General features: G+C 42.3%; 1 protein-coding gene across 19 annotated transcripts in view; it reads right to left on the bottom strand.

Annotated features, from left to right (window-relative positions):
• col13a1 (collagen, type XIII, alpha 1) overlaps positions 1–22,222 on the bottom strand; it is a 193,715-nt gene that overhangs the window by 64,160 nt on the left and 107,333 nt on the right. For 16 of the 19 annotated variants that reach the window (XM_061838092.1, XM_061838097.1, XM_061838098.1 and 13 more), the window contains 9 exons: positions 12,586–12,636; positions 9,126–9,161; positions 7,962–7,988; positions 7,636–7,662; positions 6,910–6,936; positions 6,801–6,827; positions 6,391–6,417; positions 4,422–4,493; positions 1,545–1,637 (listed from right to left, as the gene is read on the bottom strand). In XM_061838092.1, the coding sequence (XP_061694076.1) occupies positions 1,545–1,637; positions 4,422–4,493; positions 6,391–6,417; positions 6,801–6,827; positions 6,910–6,936; positions 7,636–7,662; positions 7,962–7,988; positions 9,126–9,161; positions 12,586–12,636 (387 nt within the window). Of the gene's footprint in view, positions 1–1,544; positions 1,638–3,725; positions 3,768–4,421; positions 4,494–6,390; positions 6,418–6,800; positions 6,828–6,909; positions 6,937–7,635; positions 7,663–7,961; positions 7,989–9,125; positions 9,162–12,585; positions 12,637–22,222 lie in introns of all 19 variants that reach the window. The other 3 variants (XM_061838100.1, XM_061838101.1, XM_061838093.1) reach the window with 1 other exon arrangement.

Here is a 22,222-nt window from a genome sequence, read left to right as displayed (position 1 = left end):
TCACAGTAGGAATGGTTTTCTTGGGACGGAACTCATTATTTGTTTTCTTTCAAACACGGTTAGTGGAATTATGACCAAAAAGGTTCCATTTTGGTCTCATCTGACCACAAAACTTTCTCCCATGACTCCTCTGTTTCATCCAAATGGTCATTGGTAAACTGAAGACCTGTCTTGACATGTGCTGGTTTAAGCAGGGGAACCTTCCGTGCCATGCATGATTTCAAACCATGATGTCTGAGTGTATTACCAACAGTCACCTTGGAAAGGGTGGTCCCAGCTCTTTTCAGGTCATTGACCAAGTCCTGTCATGTAGTCCTGGGCTGATTCCTCACCTTTCTAAGGATCATTGAGACCCCACGAGGTAATATCTTGGATGGGACTCTACTCTGATTGAGATTGACCATCATGTTTAGCTTCTTCTATTTTCTCATGTTTGCTCCAACAGTGGACCTTTTTTTCACCAAGCTGCTTGGCAATTTCTTCGTAGCACTTTCCAGCCGTGTGTGTCATAGTCCTGCCGGTCCAGCCCTGGCTGGGCGGGACCCTGCACACCGGCGCTGATTAGGAGGCGCACACCTGCGCCTCATCCTCCCTGATTTACCCCGGTATTTATAGGACCTAGGGGATGACTGGTCTTCGCCAGATCGTCGCAACTCATGCCCCATTCCTGCACTCCTGTGTTCTTGATCATGAACCCTGGTGTACCAACCTCCGCCTGTCCTCCGACCAACCCCGTAAGCTTGACGTCTTTGATACTTCTGCCTTCTCTCATCGATCTCCCGTGTACCGACTCCTGCCTGCCCGCGGACGTGCTCTCTATGCCCGATGTCCTAACTACCGCTGTTCCACTTGACTGTCTGCCTGATCACCGACTTGGAAACAAATAAACACTTTTCCCATACTAACTCTGCGTCTCCGGAGTCCTGCATTTGGGTCCTCCTCCGTACCGATGGGTCGTGACAGTGTGGAGTTGTACAATTTTTTCTCTGGTGTCTTTGAACAGCTCTTTGGTCTTGACCATGTTACAAGTTTGAGTCGTACTGATTGTATGGGGCGGACAGGTGTCTTTATGCAGCTAACGACCTCAAACAGGTGCATTTGATTTAGGATAACACATGGAGTGGAGTTGGACTTTTAAAGGCTGACTAACAGGTCTTTGAGTGTCAGAATTATAGCTGATAGACAGGTGTTCAAATAATTATTTGCAGCTGTATCACACAAATAAATCACTAAAAAAAATCATACATTGTGATTTCTGGATTTTTTGTTTTCGATTATCTCTCTCACAGTGGACATGCACCTATGATGAAAATGTCAGACCCCTCCATGATTTCTCAGGGGGAGAACTTGCAATATAGCAGAGTGTTCAAATGCCCATTTTCTTCACTTTGTCAAGATAGCAACATGGATTTAGGCAGTTGATATTGTTGTTCTTTTAGGGTCCTCACATATGCCACAAACAAAAAAGCAAGCACACATAACAATGAACAACAATACAACAATAATAAATGACTTTTAGCAGAGGTTTGTAATTCTCTACTCACCGGTGAGCCATTGGCTCCGTTCTGACCTGGGCTCCCAGGAAGACCAGGTGGCCCTGGTGGTCCTGGGGGGCCCTGCGCTCCTGGGTCACCCTGCTGAGAGACATTCAGTTACAACCTGCCTTGATGGAATGGAAATCGTCACAATTCCCATGCCAACACAACAACTTCACACTGCAACACAAATCCTGCAGCAGGGGGTTGCATATTATGGGAGGTTAGCTCGGGGGCATAGCAAGCATTTAAAAAGCCAGGCTGAAGGTCCATTCTTGACCCTAAGGAATAATTTGCATTAAAATATTCAGATTTTAAGACGCACTTATCAGTTTTGGACATCTTATTTCAAGGTCAACTGACAGCCATATATCCATTTTAAAATAGATGTTATGAAAACTACATATGATATTATTCACTTCAGTGTCTATACGAAAAAAAAAATGAGCAGAGAGCATGTCATTAAAGGTCCCGTCACACCATGACGTTCTGGTCAGCGTTCTATAGTGTTTGAGGAAACGTTGGTAGTCGGCCATGGTCGCCGGGATAGCGCCAGAAGAGCGTTGTTTGAACGCTAGTGAACGTCAATGATCGCTGGGAATCGCGGAGAACGCCGGTCCGGGAAAAAAGTTTTGAACATGCACAAAAGTTCTCACCGAGACTAGTGGTCATCAACGTTTAATTTTAAATGCTGCAGAACGTTCAAGAATGTTCGTGCAACGTTTTACTCCTCTCTCCTCCCCGCCAGCAGTGTGACAGCATGGGCCAGGGTCGGGTGAAACTGCTGCTAACTGCGGCGACATGACGCGGATCTTTTATTTCATTCTGAGAGAAGGATTACGTCGTCGGACGCGAACGGATCTTTTTATTCATCCTGCTGGTATCAGACAAGTACACGGACAGTACCGATATGACGGATCTTATGATATATTCTGAGGGAAGGATTACATCGTTGGATGCTGGCGGAGCTTTTTATTCATCCTGCTGCTATTGGACAAGAACACGGACACTACCGATATGATGCAGATCCTTTGTTACGTTCTGAAAGAAGGATTACGTCTTCGGACATGGACGGAGATTTTTATAATTGCTGCTTTTGGAGAAGTTGTTCGAGTTTGGTGACTTTACGTCTAGTTAGGTAGTTAACCCGTGTTCTTCTTTTCCTTTCAACTTGTCCCGTTAGGCGTCGCCACAGCGTGTCATCTTTTTCCATGTAAGCCTATCTCGTGCATCTTCTACTCTAACACCCACTGTCCTCATGTCCTCCCTCATAACGTCCATCAACCTTTTCTTTGGTATTCCTCGCTCTCTTTTGTCTGGCAGCTCCATCCTCAACACCCTTCTAACAATATAATCACTCTCTCGTCTCTGAACATGTCCAAACCATCGAAGTCTGTTCTCTCTAACGTTGTCTCGAAAACATCCATATTGTATTCATATTATACATATTGTACTTTTATTATTAGAAAACACATGGACAGAAAAGACCTTTGGCCTCCAAAACGTTTCAACATTTTTTTTAGCAGGAGCAACTATAGCAGTTGGTTAATTTCAGCAAAATTGGGGAGGTTTGGCGATAGTTGAAGGCAAGTTGCATCGACAGAACACAAGGGAAGCAAGAAGTAGGGGGAAGAGAGAATTGTACCTTGAGGCGTTTTAGGATTAGAGGACTTATTGAGGGCATGTTGCGGACGGTGATAGGCAACATCTGCTGAGGGGAAGTCACAATGTACGGGTGGCCAACGGTGAAAAAAAAAGGTCACAGGGAAAAGGTCACCAGGAGGCCACAGAAAGGAAAGAGGGGAGAAAGGTTGAAGGGAGGAATGAAAGAAAGAGAGATAGAATCTAACATGATAGTGATAAGCAAACAATAAAAGGGAGGCAAAAGAAACAAAGTCAAAAGTAGAAAGGCACAGCAAACTCTAGGCCTGGAATGGCTATGGGGACAGTTAATATTCAGCATTCTCTCATGTTTAATACAGTATATGCAACTTTAAAAGCATCTCCCTAAAGTTAAGAGGAGGGTTGTTTAAAAATCTCAAACATCCCCAATCGTGTACTTATTTTTGGAAGCCACCATGTAATATAGCCAGGCCCCTAGATTGCAGTTTAGCAGTGATCAGGCAAGCGCCAGTCTTGCCACAAAGAGAGTACATCAGTACAGTTAGAGTATACTGTATCTCTACTTACTGTGGCCAACTGTCCAGCACAGGGCTGTACAATACGTCGCTTCTGTTGAGATTATCAGCATTATCAAATACAAGTGGAGGACATGGCAGTAAAGCGATAATCTCGCTTTTAACTTTTTATTCCCCCAACACTAAAGTAGAGCTACTTGAGTAAAACATTTCTCACCGCACACAGTATATATTTCCAATGCATTAATGCGATAAAACCTGCATATATTTTTGTGTGATCTTAGTCACACAACCATCAAGTAGATTTTTATATCCAATCTGACTGCCGGAGACAAATTCCTTGTGTGTTGTTCCATACTTGACCATTAAAGCTGATTCTGATGATTAAAACTGTTTCTATGGAAATACATACCAGTGTAACAGCAGGCAAGCTTTCTTGGCCCTCACAATTTGTTGCTTTCCATCCCACCATTTGGATTTAAAAAGCTTAAAAGTCCAGGTTTGTTTTAAAATTGGCTTATTATATACCAGGAACACAATCAAATCAATATTATTTCCCTTATAATACTTATACATATCGTAGATTTAAAACAGATGAAAAAAATAAACTTGATTTTGTCTTTGGCAAAGAGCATTAAATGTTTGAGGAGTGCCTTGGTTTCAGGGCACTGCCTCTCTTTGCGGCTCGACTTGGTGACTTCCCCTCCAAATGAGTTATCCATCACGGTGTTTTTGGCCACCCACAAACCTTTAACATCAGTGGTTGCCTGGAGCGCAAGGCACCCAAGGTTTTCAGGGGAAGATCCTGCACAAATAGGCTCTGCCAGAGAAGTGGTCACTTCAGTCAGTGAAAGCAATGTGGACAGCTCACCATTTCCCAAAGGTAAAGAAGGGAGTGTGCCTTTAGCTATCAAACTGCATGACACATTCAGATAAACCCTTTCAAGAAATGTGTTTGTAAATTATTTAATCACTTCTCTTGCTTGGGTTTGGGACTGTGTTAACAGACTTACCAGCAATACCAAGCAGATCACACATATCTTTTGCTCACCCATCCGACTCGACTGGCGTACCCAAATATTGACCTTTAACTTTGGCATACTTAACTACCAGTTCAAGTGGGTACCAATTTAAGTGGTACCGTATGGTACCTAAAGGGTTGAGCTCGAGCAGTGATTCTCAACTAGTGGGTCAGGACCCAAAAGTGGGTTGTGGGCCCATAATGTGTAGCTCGTGAACCTCTGGAAGAGTACAGGAGTAAAAAAAGTAGTAAGTAAAAAATGTTTTACAGATCTATGAAGTTAATAACATACAATGAATGTTTTGAAGTAATGAATGCCCTCCAATGAACTAGTGTGAACTGTTTGAAATAAAAGAAGAAAAAAAATGAGGATAACAAATCCAGTGAAATATTCAGTGTATTGCAGTTTGAGTATGATTTAGTTGTAAAATAACATGTTGACTTTCCCAAAAAGAAGCTAATTTTTGCCAAGACAAGTGACATTTTGTGGCTGTATTTTGTGCAATTGTGATAGATTATTTTACTTGTTTCATTTTTTTCCTTCATAAGGTTCTTGGAAAGGAATTTGGAACATGTAACCATGTGTTGTCATGCTATCATGCTGCAACTAATATTCTTTATTAATCAAAAAAAAAGGGTGTCGCTACATGACAGCAGTAGGAAATGCGGGTCCTAGGGTTACAAGAGTTGAGAATCACTTAGCGAGAGGTATTCAACTGAATGGTCAACAGAGAACTTTAATAGCCGAGTTTGCATGCAGACTTGTTTCATTCCAGTTTAAATAATTCCGATTGAAGATTTCAGGTCAACAGTTTAGGTGACATGATATAATCCGTTATGGTGTTTACATGTACCACTATATTTAATGAGAACAGCCCTTTTACAGTAGATGTTCAGTAAGTAAACATTGGGGGCCTATCGGCACATTCATGGCTGACCAAGGTGCAGTCTGAGGTGCCCAGCCTTTTTTCTGAGGTGCGCGCTGAGTGCCCATTGTTATACTGCTTTTTTGCAGTGCAGTATAATGTTTCCTTGTTGACTCTTGCCTACACACTTCACAAAACATGACAATCTGCATTGGTTGGTGGAAACAGGCCTTAGGTGACATTATGTAACACCGAGTTAACTACCGCTGTAGTTGCCGTCAAAGGTTCAGTTTCTTCCTCATGAATGTGTTTTGTCTGCTTTTATAATGAAAACAACAGAAAGCATGAAAGTTTACCTGTGCTCACATTTCTGTCGTTATTTCTGTTTTGCACCTCAGCAGTCATGTGTACGGAGAGTTGGGTGTAAAACACTGCATACATTTAATTTGGACACCCTTATTTATGTAGACTCAACCGTCTCAACTCACTCCCTCATTATTATTTTTTTTTTTTACTTGGCACACCCTCACACAGGTCCTTATCATGTACACATGCTCCAGAAAACTGGTGGTAATTGCCATGTTTTCTCTCAAACCCGCGAGATGGCAATCACATAACTCCAGAACTCCTCGCATGTGTTAGCAATCACTGAACTACTTGTCATTCGCATATCCAGCTTCTGTTCAGTTTCTCCTCTTCCAAAGTACATTTTCTGTTTTGGCTTTTGTGTGCGTGCTTACATTATTAGCTGTGCAATAGTCCACATGTGGAAATCATTTTATTTCTATGATGGTTTTAATGTCATAAATTTTAACACAGTGCTGTCTTACCCGATGTGTGTAGTCGCCACAAACACCCTGGAGGAAACAGAAACGATATAAACAGATAGGACCATGACAGCCTTAATGCTTAAATGCAAAGACCTAATGATAAATTCAATCTTTTTTCACATTTGGGAATGTGTTGTAAGCTGTACTTCCATGACAGAAGATGTCACAGAAGTACATCATGTCATGATGAGCAGAAACATTTTTTGTTCACCTGGTCTTGTCTACAATCTTGCAAAATCCACTATTTTTTTGTGTCAATAGATCCACGTGTAACTGTTATGCATACAAAAAAAAAGACAAAACCTACCCCCAAAAGATACCTGATCAATCTATTGTGATATAACAACAACAACAATAATAATAATACACCAGATCATGTTCAACATTCTTAATGGAACACACAAACTCACCTTCTCTCCTTTAGGTCCAGGTTCTCCCTAAGTGAGAAAACAACACAGGTTAGTTTGTTCTAGTTGATCTGAACAAAAGTGCTTTATATTCTGCACTTTTGTTACTTACAGGAAGTCCTTTAAGGCCACGCTGACCCTAAAAGACATCATCATCTTAAATTGAGTATCGTTTACATTTAAAGAATAATTGCAAAATGTTAAAAAAAGCCTGACACAAATTCTTTCTTGTATGATCCATTCTGATTACAGAATTTGTTATGAGGAAAATCCTTCACTTTGGATTCGAATCAGGCCCTGTGGTGTGAGCTTTCAGTGTGCAGCAACATGTTGATTAATGAATACAGCGACGAATTCCGGGGCCCGACACACCTACTGTTATCCATAAGGGTGACCCCGTAGGCTCAACAGCAGTAAATATAGTTTTGGAAGGAAATAGTACGTCTAATATTAACCAGACAGCCTATCAAATGTCTTTTGACTTCTCACAGACGTATTTTAAGAAAAGGACAACTAAATAGGTGCTCATGATGAGATTTATAATAATAATCAACATTTGAAATGATTTCATCCTTATTAAAACTTTTGGCATGCCAGTGTGTGTAACTTGAGTGTTACGCTTCCAAAAAACTTCATTCAAAAAGTAATTTCAGAGCTAAATCAACCTTATTAAAACAAGGAACAGTGTAATTGCAAATCAACAAAAAAAGGACCAATGCAATCTTATGTTAACTTTCCTTGTTGATGTTTTAATTGTATAGCCTCAATTCTGTTTTGCATTCGCCTGTTATAGTGAAATAGTTTTTCAGCTATCTGGATGGTTGTAAATAATGCTTACCATGTCTCCCTTGGCCCCATTCTGTCCCTGCAGGAACAGTAAAATTAGAATTAAAACCCTTTCAAAGCAGTATAACTTGTAAGCTGGAAACATGTACATGATATAAATACATTCAGTTCTTGTTGCTTTATAACATTTTAACAGATAATCCAGTTTGGTTTGCAGAACAAATAAACAACAAAAAAACATAATTCAACATCATTTTTCAAACCATGCACAGAACAGAAATGGCATTTATATCTTTTGTCTTAACAACATAATTTTTCACTATAGAACCTTGGTTTCTTAGTGTACGGGAGTTTTAAAAGAGACTTGGGTAAACGCACATGCTTGCCATCCAGCCCAATTGGACCCTGGAATAAAAGAAGACACGTTTCATCAGAAAAATAAAAGTGCAAAAGTGAATAACAAAATATCCATCCATCCATCCATCCATCCATCCATCCATCCATCCATCCATCCATCCTGTCATGATCCTGCCGCTCCAACCCGGGCTGTGCGGGTGCCCGCGCGGTCGCGCTAATTGGGAGGCACACACCTGCGCCTCATCCGGGCGGATTGGCCCCGGTGTATATAGGTCCAGGGGAACGACTGGTCTGGCGCCAGATCGTTGAGGTTCATGTCCTGTTCCAGCATTCCCGTAACCCTGATCGTCAACCTGTGTGTACCGACCTTCGCCTGTTCTCCGACCAACCCTGTAAGCCTGACTCCCTTGATACTCCTCCCTGCTTTGATCGTTCTCCCGTGTACCGACTCCTGCCTGCCCGCTGATCTGCTCTCTACGCCTGATCTCCCAACTACCGCTGCTGCACCTGACTGCTTGCCCAATCCCCAACCATTGAAGAATAAACGTTTTTCCCGAACTACCTTCCGTCTCCCGACTCCTGCATTTGGGTCCTACCTCCGTTCCGATGGGTCGTGACACATCCATCCATCCATCCATCCATTTTCCAAGCCACTTACAGTAACCTCACAAGGGTTGCAGGAGTGCTGGAGTCTATCCCAGCTGTCAACGGGCAGGAGGCAGGGTACACCTTGAACTGGTTGCCAGCCAATCGCAGGGCACATAGAGACAAACAGCCGGACTCACAAACACACCCAGGGCCAAATTAGAGTGTCCAATTAATGCTGCATATTTTTGAGCTGAAAACCCACGCAGACACGAGGAGAACATGCAAACTCCACACAGGGAGGGCTGGGATTGAACCCGGGTCCTCAGAACCCAGAAGCCAACGCTTTCCAGCTGCCCCACCATGCCGCCCAATAACAAAATAAATTGATAAAATGTATGTTAAGCAAAAAAGTGGATCGTGTCTTTGCATGGTCCTTCTGATGATACATTACTGATGCATGACATGCATTGTGGAAGCAGTTAACTGAGTATAATGTCTCCAAATCACTTTCAGAAAATGTATCTTGGTCTATTAAAACTTTAAAAAAAAATAATAATTATTATTATTACTACTTTTACTTTAAAGTGTTTTACTTACTGGAAAGCCTGGAAATCCTCTTGTCCCAGGTTGACCCTGAAGAGAAAAACAAAAAGTTGGTTTTCTAAACTAAGCTGTTTCCATGGAAATATAAAAATGGAACTAGGAGCAGCCTTCTAATTATACAATTGAAGACATTCTAGTGGACAATTCTCATTGTATCAAGATTTGGAATACGTACTAACCATGACTAAATAGTGGAACTTATGAATGTATATTGAGTAAAAGAAAAAGGTCGAAATCAAGTAAAACTCCCTGCATACATGAACAGATTAAACATACAATAATCACTGACAATATTGTGGCTGGATTAGTGCAATTTCTCCTCTTTGTTCTTCCTCATAAACTCTCACTGGTCCTGAACGTTCCTGCCCAGATCATCACCAGAACCCCAGAACAATGTCCACCAATCACATCTTACCTGCGCTCCAGCAACGGCGACCAATCAAACAGTGCATTGACGATAAGAATTCTTCTATGTTTTCATTCAAGGCCATAACCATAATATTGTTCCTTTATACAGCATCTATCTGATCTCCCCGACAGCACCACTGGAAGTATTAGTTGCGCTTCGTCCATCATCCTCATCATTCCTCCATCCTGACTGTCCAACATAAGGTCCAGAGTCTCCGGTCGCTGAGCACCTCTGCTCTGGAACTTGCTCCCTCTTGACAGTAGGAACACAGACTGTATCAGTTTTTAAAACAAGTTTGAAAATGTTCCTTTTTAGGCAGTCCCTATTCACTGTAATGGTTATTAGTTATTCTTGTGTAATTTTATATATTTTTACTCTTTTTAATTGCATATTGGGGTGTTTTGATTTTGACTGTAGGCACAGTGACCCCGAGTGTCCTGAAAAACACCATTAAATATCCATCCATCCATTTTATTTGCCGCTTATCCTCACAAGGGTCACGGGGAGTCCTGGAGCCTATCCCAGCTGTCAACGGGCGGGAGGCTGGGTACACCCTGAACTTGTCAGTCAGATACATATCAAATTACCATGGAAAGACAATTTAGCATTTAAACTGTGCACTTGCCTTAGTTCTCAGTCACTCATGTTATCCTCATCCCTGTGCTAAACTACTTCCCAAGTGTTACTAGATGTCTGGCCCTCTATGTTCTGGACTTGGCTCCTACAGTGAGGAACTCCCTGCATGGACTATTATTCATTAGGGATGCCTATTACCATCCAGGAAGAGTGGGGACACAAATACTCCTATATAGACTGTAATGACAAAAACAGATGGCTGTTCTACTTAAGGTGGCTTTTCCTTTTGGTTTTGCTCCAGAGTAGAGAAAACGTTAATGTCATCATTTCCATATACAACATGTAAAAATGAACATAAAGTTCATTGTAAAATAGTTGAATGTCTTTAACAGTAATGGTAAATTTGAGCAGAGGTCTGGAAAACTGACATTGACCCCTGATTGGTTTCACTGCCGCTTTGCCTCTTTTGAAACTTGGCCAAATTAAAAATTCAACCCTCCTAAATATATATTTTTTTCTGTTTCCACACAATTACATACAATCATTTTATCATTAGTAAGCCATTCACTTAGTTTTGAATAAGGAACCCAGCCAACATAAACCATAAACCAGGGTTCCATAACCCAGAGGCATCCCATATGCCTTAGATTGTCAAGGAAAAGCAATACAACTGTCCAAGGCTGTTACTCCTTGCGTCAGATGTGATATGTGCACTTATACTGGCTTGACTGTAAGTCAATCAAGAATCATCCATCTCTCCATTTGTCCATCTGTCCACAGTGCTCATCCATATGATGGAGCCTATCCCAGCTAACGGCAGGCAGGAGGCAGGGTACACCCTGAGCTGGTTGCCAGCAGGGCAGGGAAACCAGAGTGCCCCATGAAAATCCAAACAGGCATCATGCAAACTCCACACACGCTAGGATGGATTTGAACCCAGGTCCTCAGAACTGTGACCCTGATGTGCTAACCAGTCATTCACCATGCCACCCATTCAAGAATCATCCATCCATCAATCTATTTCTTCAGCCGCTTATCCCCACAAGGGTGGAGCCCATCCCAGCTGTCATCGGGCAAGAGGCGGGGTACACCCTGAACTGGTTGCCAGCCAATCGCAGGGCACATGGAGACAGACAACAGTAGCACGGGAGTTCAACTGCGGTCCTCAGAACTGTGAGCCCAACGCTTGCAGCTGCTTCACCGTGCCGCCATTCAAGAATCAATAAAATTATTTCTTTAAATATTTTGTTGCGGTGACCCGAGCCATTGAGATTGGAAATCGGTCCGACCTCAGCAACAAACAAAAACAAGGATCAGATTGGATCAGACTGGATTTAAAATATCATCTTTTACCACTCCTATACTAGCAGTCCCTTCCTTGTGCCACTCCAGCACTTCAATCCACCAGCGCCTGATGGCAACCAGATCCCTTGTGGAGGATGGATGGGGAGGGAGTTGACTCCACACCGAAATTCTGCAATATACTTGAACAACTTTAACAAGATACATTAATGCATTTTTAGTCCAAACAGAAAAATGATGGAACCAAAGCACGAGATTGTGACAAAACTTTAAATGTCTATAATATCTTTTGTTTAACACGAGACGTCACCACAAGAGCCACCAAACATGACAATAGATGGTCTTTAGGCTTTATTCATGTTGATGTAAATAATATCATCTTTATATTAATATATACAACTTTTGTCTGAAGACCCCACCCAAAAAGAAAACAATTTCAGCAAGTTCGGGATCTTACCAGTATGTCATAAACCCATAGATGAGCTCATTAGCAGAGTATACACAGGAAATCTGCTAACATTTTTTTCCCCGTTTAGATTTGGGACTGAAGAAGCCTTTTGCATTAAAGGTGTGAAACCCTTGCCTTGATACAACCTTTGCGGATTACCATGACATAGATGACTAGGAATCTACACAGACTTTTTCACTAACATGACTCAATTTCAAAGAAAACACTACACTAGACTAAGCAAAGTTACCCAGGCTTCCTCTTGGCGATGCTCTGGATTTGGTCAAATACCCTGTGGTAGAAGGCTGGCATCTGCAGACTGTTACCCTCATCACTCCAGCCTTGCATGGCACAGAATTGCTCCACTTCTATTTCCCCAACAAAGTATACTCCACTTGGCAATCTTGTGTGTCATCCACTGCATGTCCACATTCTGGTTGCAAGTTTGTTTACACTTAAACAGGTAAGTCAATCCATACATTCTGGTCAAGTGATTGCAAGGCCACTCAGTTACAGCAAACAACAAAATATACATTTGCGTTCTTTGGATGGCAGCCTAAGCAACATCGGATCTGTCCAATCACAATTTATTAAGAGACCACTCTTCTCAATATGTGCTTAATTTTTTTTTCTGAAACTGAAGCTATGCAGCATAACCTATATATATTTTTTAAGAAAATACAAATGTGTACCACAGTAGTGTGAGATAAGAGACGTACCGGAGGTCCTCTTGGTCCAATGATAGACAGACCTGGTTCTCCTGGTGCTCCCTGAAGGACAAAATATATGTATGTTTTTTATAATGTCTGACCCCTGCTCAAAATGTATGAAAATATACTGTAAGTGCCTTTATCATTGCAGCTAAAAGACTGGCACTTTCATTGTATTCTTCTTTCACCTGTTCAGATTTTGTAATGGTAAATGGACTGCATTTACCATAATACAGCAGTTTATCTACAATATCACAGTGCCCATAGAGGTTTAAAAAGCGTCACATTCACCCATGCACACACATTCATACACTAATGGGCGGCGACTGCCATGCAGGTGCTGCCAGGTCTACAGGGAGCAAATTAGGGTTCAATGTCTTGTCCAAGGACACTTCAACACGTGGACAGTCACAGCCACACTCATACCAGAGACCCATTGGAAACTGGATAACCCAATCTAGCTATTGAACCACAGCCCCCCATTTGTCTCCAAGTTCAACGATTTTCTCTGGCCGGCTGGCTTGCCTCTGGTGTTGCGTCTTTTTCCACTGAAGCACCTTAGTGCGGGTGTCTTTTTTGCGAGTGAAAAACATAGCTGTGGGTCATTGTTGGTGCGCTCTTCTGGGCAATAATATCTTTATAACCAGACATCAAACCTTCGATTATGTTTGAGAACTGACGCCGTGACACTTTGTGCGAGTGCGCGATTCTTTACCCACAAACAAATAGCGCGTGTGTTTACTTTAAGCCTCTGAATTTCGAGTGTATAGTCCTGCTTATATCTAAATCGGAAATATGGTGCTTCGATGTGGCTGGGGATCATGTAATGGAGACGAGCGCTATCCACAGAGATTACAGGGAGGATATCTGGAGTGCTTTCCCACCCCAAAGTGGAATTTAGATAAATGCAAACGGGTTAGGGTTGTACTGATACACTCCATCAGATTGCTCACTTAGATATAGATCTAGTAATATATAATATATATATATATATATATATATATATATATACAGTCACTCACATTTGAAAAATATACAGGTGTGGTCAGTCATGCTCGCAGATAAAGTTGCGGGTGTGATTAGGGATGGCCTGAAAATAACTGGATTAATATAACATAACTGTAAATTAAAAATAAAATACAAATACAAAACAAATACATAACGTAAAAATAAAACTAAAATTTCAAACGTAGAAATGATCATTTCCAATTTCAACTGATCTTTTTAGAACATGATATAAAACGGTATTTCAAATTTTTCATCAATAAAAATTCTTGATCTGACAAACTTTATCTGAAGAAAAGTTAAAGACACTGGCCTGTCAAGGAATAAACACGAACGTTCCATACCCGCAATGTTTTGAAAACAAGCTGGCGATACATTTTAACAAACATTCCTGTCGCCAATCATGATGTGTTGTTGTGAGGGGGGGGGGAGCACGCATCGCCGCGATTGTCGTAAATAGGAGGCCGGCTTGCTAGAACGCGCCTTTATGTGGATGCGCTCGAAGTATTGGCCACACCTGAATCAAGCAAGGAGGTGGATGATAGTCTAACGTCTTTTTTTTTTTTTACGCCGTCACACTACCTCGCAATTGACGCAATGAGCACCCCTGGTGTCACTGAACTTCCTTTGGCATGGCTCATGATGTTGATGACTTTCGACGTAAAAGCGCTAGCGTGAAGCAGCTCTGAACATGCGCTTTCGGCCTAACATCCGTATATGCTCAGTACGGTTAACTTGCATTTCCTGTTTCCGAGTGAATACCGGTTGTTTTGTAGAAGGCTTGTTTAGTTAACGTTTATGAAATAAACACGTAAATTAATGTCAAGACGACACAAAAGCGACGTCTTCAGAGAATGCGAGGGGAGGGGCATTACTGTTACTAGTGTTAGTGCCTCAACATGGCTACGCTCGTGAAAGCAAAACAACGAACTCAAAAGCATGTTCGTTCACTGTTGTCAACTAATATCCGGATTAATTTTGGGCAATTCTTCCTCAATGTTCCGTAGCTATTTTCATGAAAATGTGAAAATCTGGAATTCCTGGAAAATCCGGAGGACTTTCATCAATGACTTTATGAGGTGGTTGATTCTTTCACATGGATGGGCAACACATTGCAGAAACTAACTGCCGTTCCCATTTGGGAAACCTTGACATTATGAATATATCCCTGTTGAAAGTAATTCAGGCCTTCCTGTATACTCTTCGTCGATATTTCTGATCCCATGGGCAGAAAGGAAACATAAATACTATTGGGAATTTTCTCAAATGAATCGCTCATAACATGCTTTGGCCGTACTGCGTCCGCCATTTTGATCGGTAGCTTGGGGTGCATAGCAGGGCAGGTCTATTCGATGAAAGTCAATCTCCTCCATCTGAAATGTCCTGTACAGTACAGTACAGAATGTGTTCAGTTTGCCTAATTTTCATAATTGTTCGATCCTAATAGTGTGGCTCTTTAGTGCTGAAGAGGAAGAACCAGAAGTCAGTGTTGAGAAAGATAAGGAGGCTCGACTAACATTGGATTGCTTGACAACCACGGCCAATAAACTTCAGCAAACTGCACTGACCTCGAGTTTGCTCGGCTGGCAGCGGGGCTTGAGTACCGCCACAGGAGCACCTCGATTGCCCACCCCATGTGCCGGGACAGCCTCTGCAGCACAATGCAGGCAAAACGCAGGCACTGAGCCCCCGCATTGTGCACTGAAACGCCGTGGGGCGTGTCAGCCACTCCTGCAGCAGCAGTCCTGGTACTAAGAGCAGTTGACAATGGTCTGCTGTTCATTAGCCAATGTGGATGCAGAACACAATGTGGGGTTTCCCTTAGCAAATCAGAATACAGAACACAATGCACATTCATACGGTGGCAGATGATTAATCCATTGATTAAAAGCTGTATCTCGGTTATTTTTCTCTGTTGATTATGATATCGTTCTACTATCACAATATTTGAGATTAGAGGAGCTCATGTATTTACACCTTCACAAATCCCAGCTGTACTAGCTGTTTCTTAAAATGGATCCTTCTGGATAAACTTGGGTAAACAGCACTTTCCCTAATTAATATATTTCATCCCAAAGGCAACCCTATTACAAGGTAAGGTTTGATAAACATCTATCAAATGCAAATCTCTTTGTCATGCTCAGATATATTTTGGAAAAGTCCAAACACTTTTCTTTGACCACTTTAAATTTACACAACTTCCAGCAGATGAGACAAGTGAATATGTACTGTACAGGCACACATAAAAAATCTTAGGTCACTTGAATTGCTGTTTCACTCTTTGATGTGTGGAGTGAAATTAAGATCAAAGTCAGAAACACATTTAAAAAAAAGACCACCAAAAGAGACCACTTAGAGCAAATATATCACACACAAGTTTTACTAGCTGAAAATGCAAGTGCGCAAAACTATACTTTTTTTTTCCGTGAAAATGAAAATGTCACCATAAAAAAGTGAATGTCAGTGTATAATGCTTTGAAAAAATCCTTTATATTTGGTCATAATTTTTCTCCCGGTCTACTTTTTATCCAGTCATCATTTCTTACTGCAGCAAATGAGAAAAATGCTTTAGGTCTACATGATCTGCGATTGCTTTCTACTGTCAGTCTTGATTGTGGGGCATTCTTTATTTTTTTTTTACTAGCAAACCTGGTTTATCGCAAAAAAATGTGGCTGAACCAAATTGAACACTGCTTTGCAAGCCTGCTGGCTAAAACAGTGAATTCAGTAACTGCATCTCAAACTTGTTTTGCCATATTTCTACATCTCCAAATTCAAGCTCAAGGTGCCGCATGCACCAAAGGATATTTGATCAGCATCTTAAGTGCAGTTTAAAGGAAGACTTTGTCGAAACTAATAGGAATGGGAGCACACATTAAAAGTTAGTAGATGAATGCCAGAGTTATCTGCAGATTTCACCAAGAAACATCTCTAAATTGGAAAAGTATTATCGAAATTCCTCTCTCGCTCACATTCCAATGACCCTGGGTGGAAAATTGACACCCACTCAGCGTTTGCCATGCCTGCAGTGCTTCCTGTTCTGACCCCCTAATGGATACGTTTCACCGCACAGAGAATGTCTAGTGTCTGGCATTTTGTGGCCGATTTTTGTGACAAATAATTACAAAAAAATAAAACAAAAATAGCATGACGTACAATGTTCAAGTCTATGCGCTTGAGGCAGAATACACACATCCAGCATTTGACGTGTTATAGAGGGGGCGTGGCACTAATTAGGAACAATAACACTCCTATCATATGGTCCGCGGAGATTTGATCCTTTTCTGAGGAGTTGGCTTAGATGTAGAGATTATACAGCAAGCGTGGCCAGACTTTTTTTCCCCCCAAATTGTACTTTTCAAGCAGTCAGCTTCTCGCGAACAAACGGTGGTTGCACGCGCGGATGGCTGTAAATAGTAACCAGGAAGTGTTGTGTGCTCAGAGCCAACAAAGCTAGTATAACAATGAGTCGATGCACCGTGCTATTACTACTCCCACCATTGAGCAAACAAAACAAAAATAACAACGTACAATGTTCAAGCGTTTCAGCCAGAATGCACACAGGTTGAGGTCGACATGTTGGGAGGAGCGTGGTGTTGACGACAAACCATAACAGTCCCATCATATGGACTGTGGTGATTTGATGCTGTTCTGAGGAGTTGGTTTTGATGTAGAGATTATACGGCAGGCGTGGCCAGACATTTTTTTTTCCTTCCCCAAGTTGTACTTTTTAAGCACTCAGCTTCTCACGTTTGACCGGCGGCGGGGATGGCAGGAGGGGTGGGGGTAGTGAGGTTTGCATGCGCGCATCATCATAAATCGTAATCGGGAAGAGGTGTGTGCTTACACGTATATTTCCATCCATCCATTTTCTTAGCTGCCCGATTGTCGCAGGAATGCTGGAGCCTATCCCAACTGTCAACGGGCAGGAGGCAAGTTTACACAGACGTAGACACGGGGAGAACATGCAAACTCCACACGCGGATTGAAAAGCTGCGCCACCGTACAGCCTCATAAAATATGTTGTTGCTTATACAGTACCAGCATGAGAGGCTATAACTAAGCAGCTAATAACCAGTAATGATTAGATGCGTGCAAATTTCCCCTACTGGTGAACGAGCCTCAACTGTGACAGCCACAGCTTTATCCTGTCAGGTTAACCCCATGGGAGGTTAAAGAAGGAGAAATTTGGGTGTGTTTTCTCAGTTTTGTTGCACAACACATCGGCATCTTGGCTTAGCTAGAACGAATGGTCTGTAATGCTAAGCACTGGCGACATCAGGGGCGGAGTCAAGGATGTTTCTTTTGCGTTTGGCGGTGAAAGCTGGCACATATCCAGATTTTGCTTGGATTTAAAAAATGTTCTTTATTTTCAATTTTTTTTTCAATTAATGTCCAAAATATATGTAATAATAATATTAGTTCACATTGGAGGGTTTATTGTACATATGAAATTTGGGGAGGGTCTTCCTTTAACATGACTGAGGTGAATAATCAGACCTGTTACTGTGCATTTGACAGAAAAATACTTCAAACCCGAACCAAGCTCTACCCATTATTGCGGCAGTCACTGGGCTGAGGACACACAGTGTCCATGGGATATTTGGTACCAGGACGCACAGAGACAAAGAACAAAAAATATTTGATTAATCATCAGAGTTTGAAAGAAGTATTATTTTGAAACTGGGGTACCTGTGCCTACACCTGACAAACCACTCGTCTTGTCTTTTTTCCATAAATTATAAAAGTCTGGTTTATTGTCACAAAAGCGCAGACCTTTTTATAAAAGTATGAATACAATATGAGTATATATATATATATATATATATATATATATATATATATATATATATATATATACATATATCCATCTTTGCCGTTTATCCTCACTAGGGTTGCGGGGAGTGCTAGAGCCTAACCCAGCTGTCAACGGGCAGGAGGTGGGGTACACCCTGAACTAGTTGCCAGCTAGTCGCAAGGCACATTGAGACAAACAGCCGCATTCACAATCACACCTAGGGGTAAATTAGAGTGTCCAATTAATGTTGCATGTTTTTTTTTTGATGTGGGAGGAAACCGGAGTGCCCAGAGAAAACCCATGCAGGCACGGGGAGAACATGCAAACTCCACACAAGCAGGTCCGGGATTGAACCTGGGTCCTCAGAACTGTGAGGCAGATGTGCTGACTAGTTGTCCACCTTTCTACTCATTACCTTGTTTTTAAACAATTTCATTTGTTTCAAGCTAATTTTTCCCTTGAAATAAGTAAAATGTTTGCCAGGGCAGTACATTATTTTGTCCTCCAGTGGCAAATTTAGATTTTTGCGAATTTAATTTGAATTAGTTTTGACTATAAATGTAATATTTTTGACAATACTGAGTTTTTGGAGATTATGTTAACTTTTTCTGCCCCATACTCCCCCATCCTGCTAAAAAAAATTATACCCATCTTTTATTTGAGCCGCTTATACTCACAAGAGTCGGGGGAAATCTGCATTGCTACAGGAGGTTATCTCACTTACCCAAGCCTGCTCTATGTGCTGTATGCAGACAAGCTCTCAAATGAGTCTTTTAAATTGACAAAAAATTGACTACCTTGCTTCCGTTTCCAACATCCTATCTTTGTGAAGTAGGATTTTCTGCAATGACCAACCAAAAGTGAATTATGGAGTCGACAGGATATACTATAAGTACTTCAGGTATAATTGTCTCCCATTACTCCAAGACAGGACTGGCTCGGTGAAGAGAAACAAGCACAAGCTCCAACTGATTTAAACAACTAATGTATACTGAATGTAATAGTAAATCGAATCTCAATCATTAGTTTTTTCTCTTGTCTGTCGAAATATTGTTTTGTATGGAAATGGTCTGTTGGGGACAAAATGTTAGGTGGGGACTGCCGTAATATTCCTTCTTTAAAAAAAAAAAAAGATCAATGCCAGATTAGATTAGATTGCAAAAACATTTAGTGATTTATGAAGACATAAGATGCGACTGGCTGGCAACCAATTCAGGGTCAACCACGACACCTGCCCGATGACAGTTGGGATAGGATCCAGCAGTCCTGCGACTCTCGTGTTGATAAGCGGCTCAGAAAATGGATGGATGGATGGATCGCATATAAGAACTTTTGGAATGCCAGTGCTCCTCAAAGGAAGATACAGTTGATGGAATCATACATATTGCATTCTCCGTTTATGCGCTCAAACAATCTACAGGAATTTCTTGGTGCATAGTCGAGTCTTGACTCGTATGTAAATAACTTTCTGAGGGTAATGGGAACGTGACAGTTTCTTTGGCAAATATACCATGTGTCAAATTGATGGTGTATCAAATTGTGGACAGGGAGTCACAGAAAAGAGTGAAGCCTTTAATATTACTATTTTCCAGAGCTGGTCATACATATTTATTTGCCACAAGTGGGCAATTCTAGCTATTACCTAGACAGTGCATTGTTTACAGTGGAAATATCAGATTGGTTTCTTCCTTCCATTTCTATGACAATGTTCCCTTGTTTAACACAAGGGTTACCTTCCAAAAACTACCCACACTAAGTGAAATCCCTGTATTAGGATTTAAAAAATATATTTTATATACTTTTATGTTTTTGGTTCATGATATATATATATTTTTTTGCGGCATGGTGATGCAGCTGTACAGCATTGGCCTCACATATCTGAGGACTGGGGTTCAAATTCCGGCTCCGCCTGTGTGGAGTTTGCATGTTTTTCCCATGCCTACGAGGGTTTTTTCCAGGCACTCCAGTTTCCTCCCACATCCCCAAAACATGCAACATTAATTGGAAGCTCAAAATTGCCTCTAGATGTGACTTTGAGTGTGACTGTTGTCTGTCTCTGTGTGGCCTATGATTGGCTGGAAACCAGTTCAGAGTGCACCCTGCCTCCTGCCCGGTGACAGCTGGGATAGGCTCCAGCACTCTCATGACCCTTGGGAGGATAAGCGGCTCAGATGGATTTATTTTTTTGTTTTCAGGACTTTTTTTTTCATTTAAAGTTTTTTATGGTTTACAGGTTGTTTTTTAATTTACAGTATTATTTGTTTACAATGTTTTTTTATTTACTGTATTTTTTTCATTTCTTAAATATGTTTTAAGACTTTAAGGCCCTAACCACACAGTCTATAAACTTTAACATGAACATTTGATCACATTGCTCATTTAAACATTTTCAAAGTTCAAACCTTTGTACAATACACTATTTTATTTGAGAATGAAACCAAAAATCAAAACCTTTTTGATGCCAAAACATTTATTCAAGGAATAAATAAATAAATGTCCTATTGGAGCTTCGAAGAAAAGGAGTCGGAGGCGGAGTGTTTAACACAGGAGCAAACCTCATTTTAATGCAGAAATCAACAGAGTGAACCCATTATGGCGGGAACTCTCTACCCACACTAACATCGGAAGTGTAACCACCAATAACGTCCGTGCAGAACCTCGTAACCTAACTTGAGGTCCCGTAGGTGTATTATGTAAACCACCACACAAGCCCCCCCAGAATTCACCCATAGTCAAAATCCCTGTGCCGTGGAGGGACGATGGCCCGACCCCAGCGGGTGTGCACTGCAGGGGCCAAGGGGGAGCGGGGCCACACAGTCCATTGAGTCAAGGGGCCAGGGCCCTGACGGGGTTGAGGTCACCCCGGCAGGTGAGGGAGGCAGGGCAAAGGGGGCCGCCGCCAGCACGGGGGGAAGGCCAACCCCAAACGACGAGGACATCAGTCCTTCCTTGAGGCCGAGCATGACCCACGGAAGCTTCTCCAACCATTTGCCGTCCGTCAAGCTGGCTCGCAGGGCTGCTGTCATGGAGCGGTAGAACCGCTCGCAGAGGCTGTTCGCCCGGGGGGATAGGCGGTAGTGTGGTGCAGCTTGACACCAAAACTCTCAGCGAGTGCGTTCCAGAGGTCGGACAGGGTCCCGAAGCACACAATCCACGTCCCGATGAATGCCCGGGCCACGTCTGACGACGTCATTGAGGTGAGGGGAACGACTTCGGCCGAGCGGGTCGGCCTTTCCACCATGGTGAGCAAGTAGGTGAAACCGTGGGAGCGAGGAAGCGGACCCACCAAGTCGACGTTGACGTGGTCAAACCTCCTCTCGGGGACAGCAAAGGACTCCAGGGGGTTTTGCGTGGTGATGCACCTTAGCACGCTGACAGGCCACACATGAGGTGATCCAGGTCTGCACCCCGTGGTCCGAGGCCTGGTTAGCGCTCATACGGGAGTAGTCAAGACCCAGATGCACAGTCCCGACGACTGCCCTGGAGATGCAGTCCGCGACCATGATGGATTTGCCACCGATGTGTTGGATGTCCGTAGTGTACTCCGAGATGAATGACAGTTGGCGTTGCTGACGGGCGGACCACGGCTGGGCCACCTTGGACATGGCGAAAATGAGGGGTTCGTGGTCTACATATGCCGTGAACTCACAGCCTTCCAGTAGGGAACGGAAGTGGCGGATCGCCAGCCAGAGGCCGAGGAGCTCCCTATCGAATATGCTGCATATACGTTCCCTAGGGACCAGTTGATGGCTGAAAAAGGCAAGCGGTTGCCAGGCATCACCAACCCACTGTTCAAATACGGCCCCAACGGCGTAGTCCGACGCATCTGTAGTGAGAGCGACG

The sequence above is a fragment of the Syngnathoides biaculeatus genome, chromosome 12, assembly GCF_019802595.1.
Source record: "Syngnathoides biaculeatus isolate LvHL_M chromosome 12, ASM1980259v1, whole genome shotgun sequence".
NCBI classification, from domain to species: Eukaryota; Metazoa; Chordata; class Actinopteri; order Syngnathiformes; family Syngnathidae; genus Syngnathoides; species Syngnathoides biaculeatus.
Note: the sequence above shows the minus strand (reverse complement) of the source record. Positions and strands in the feature narration are given on the sequence as shown.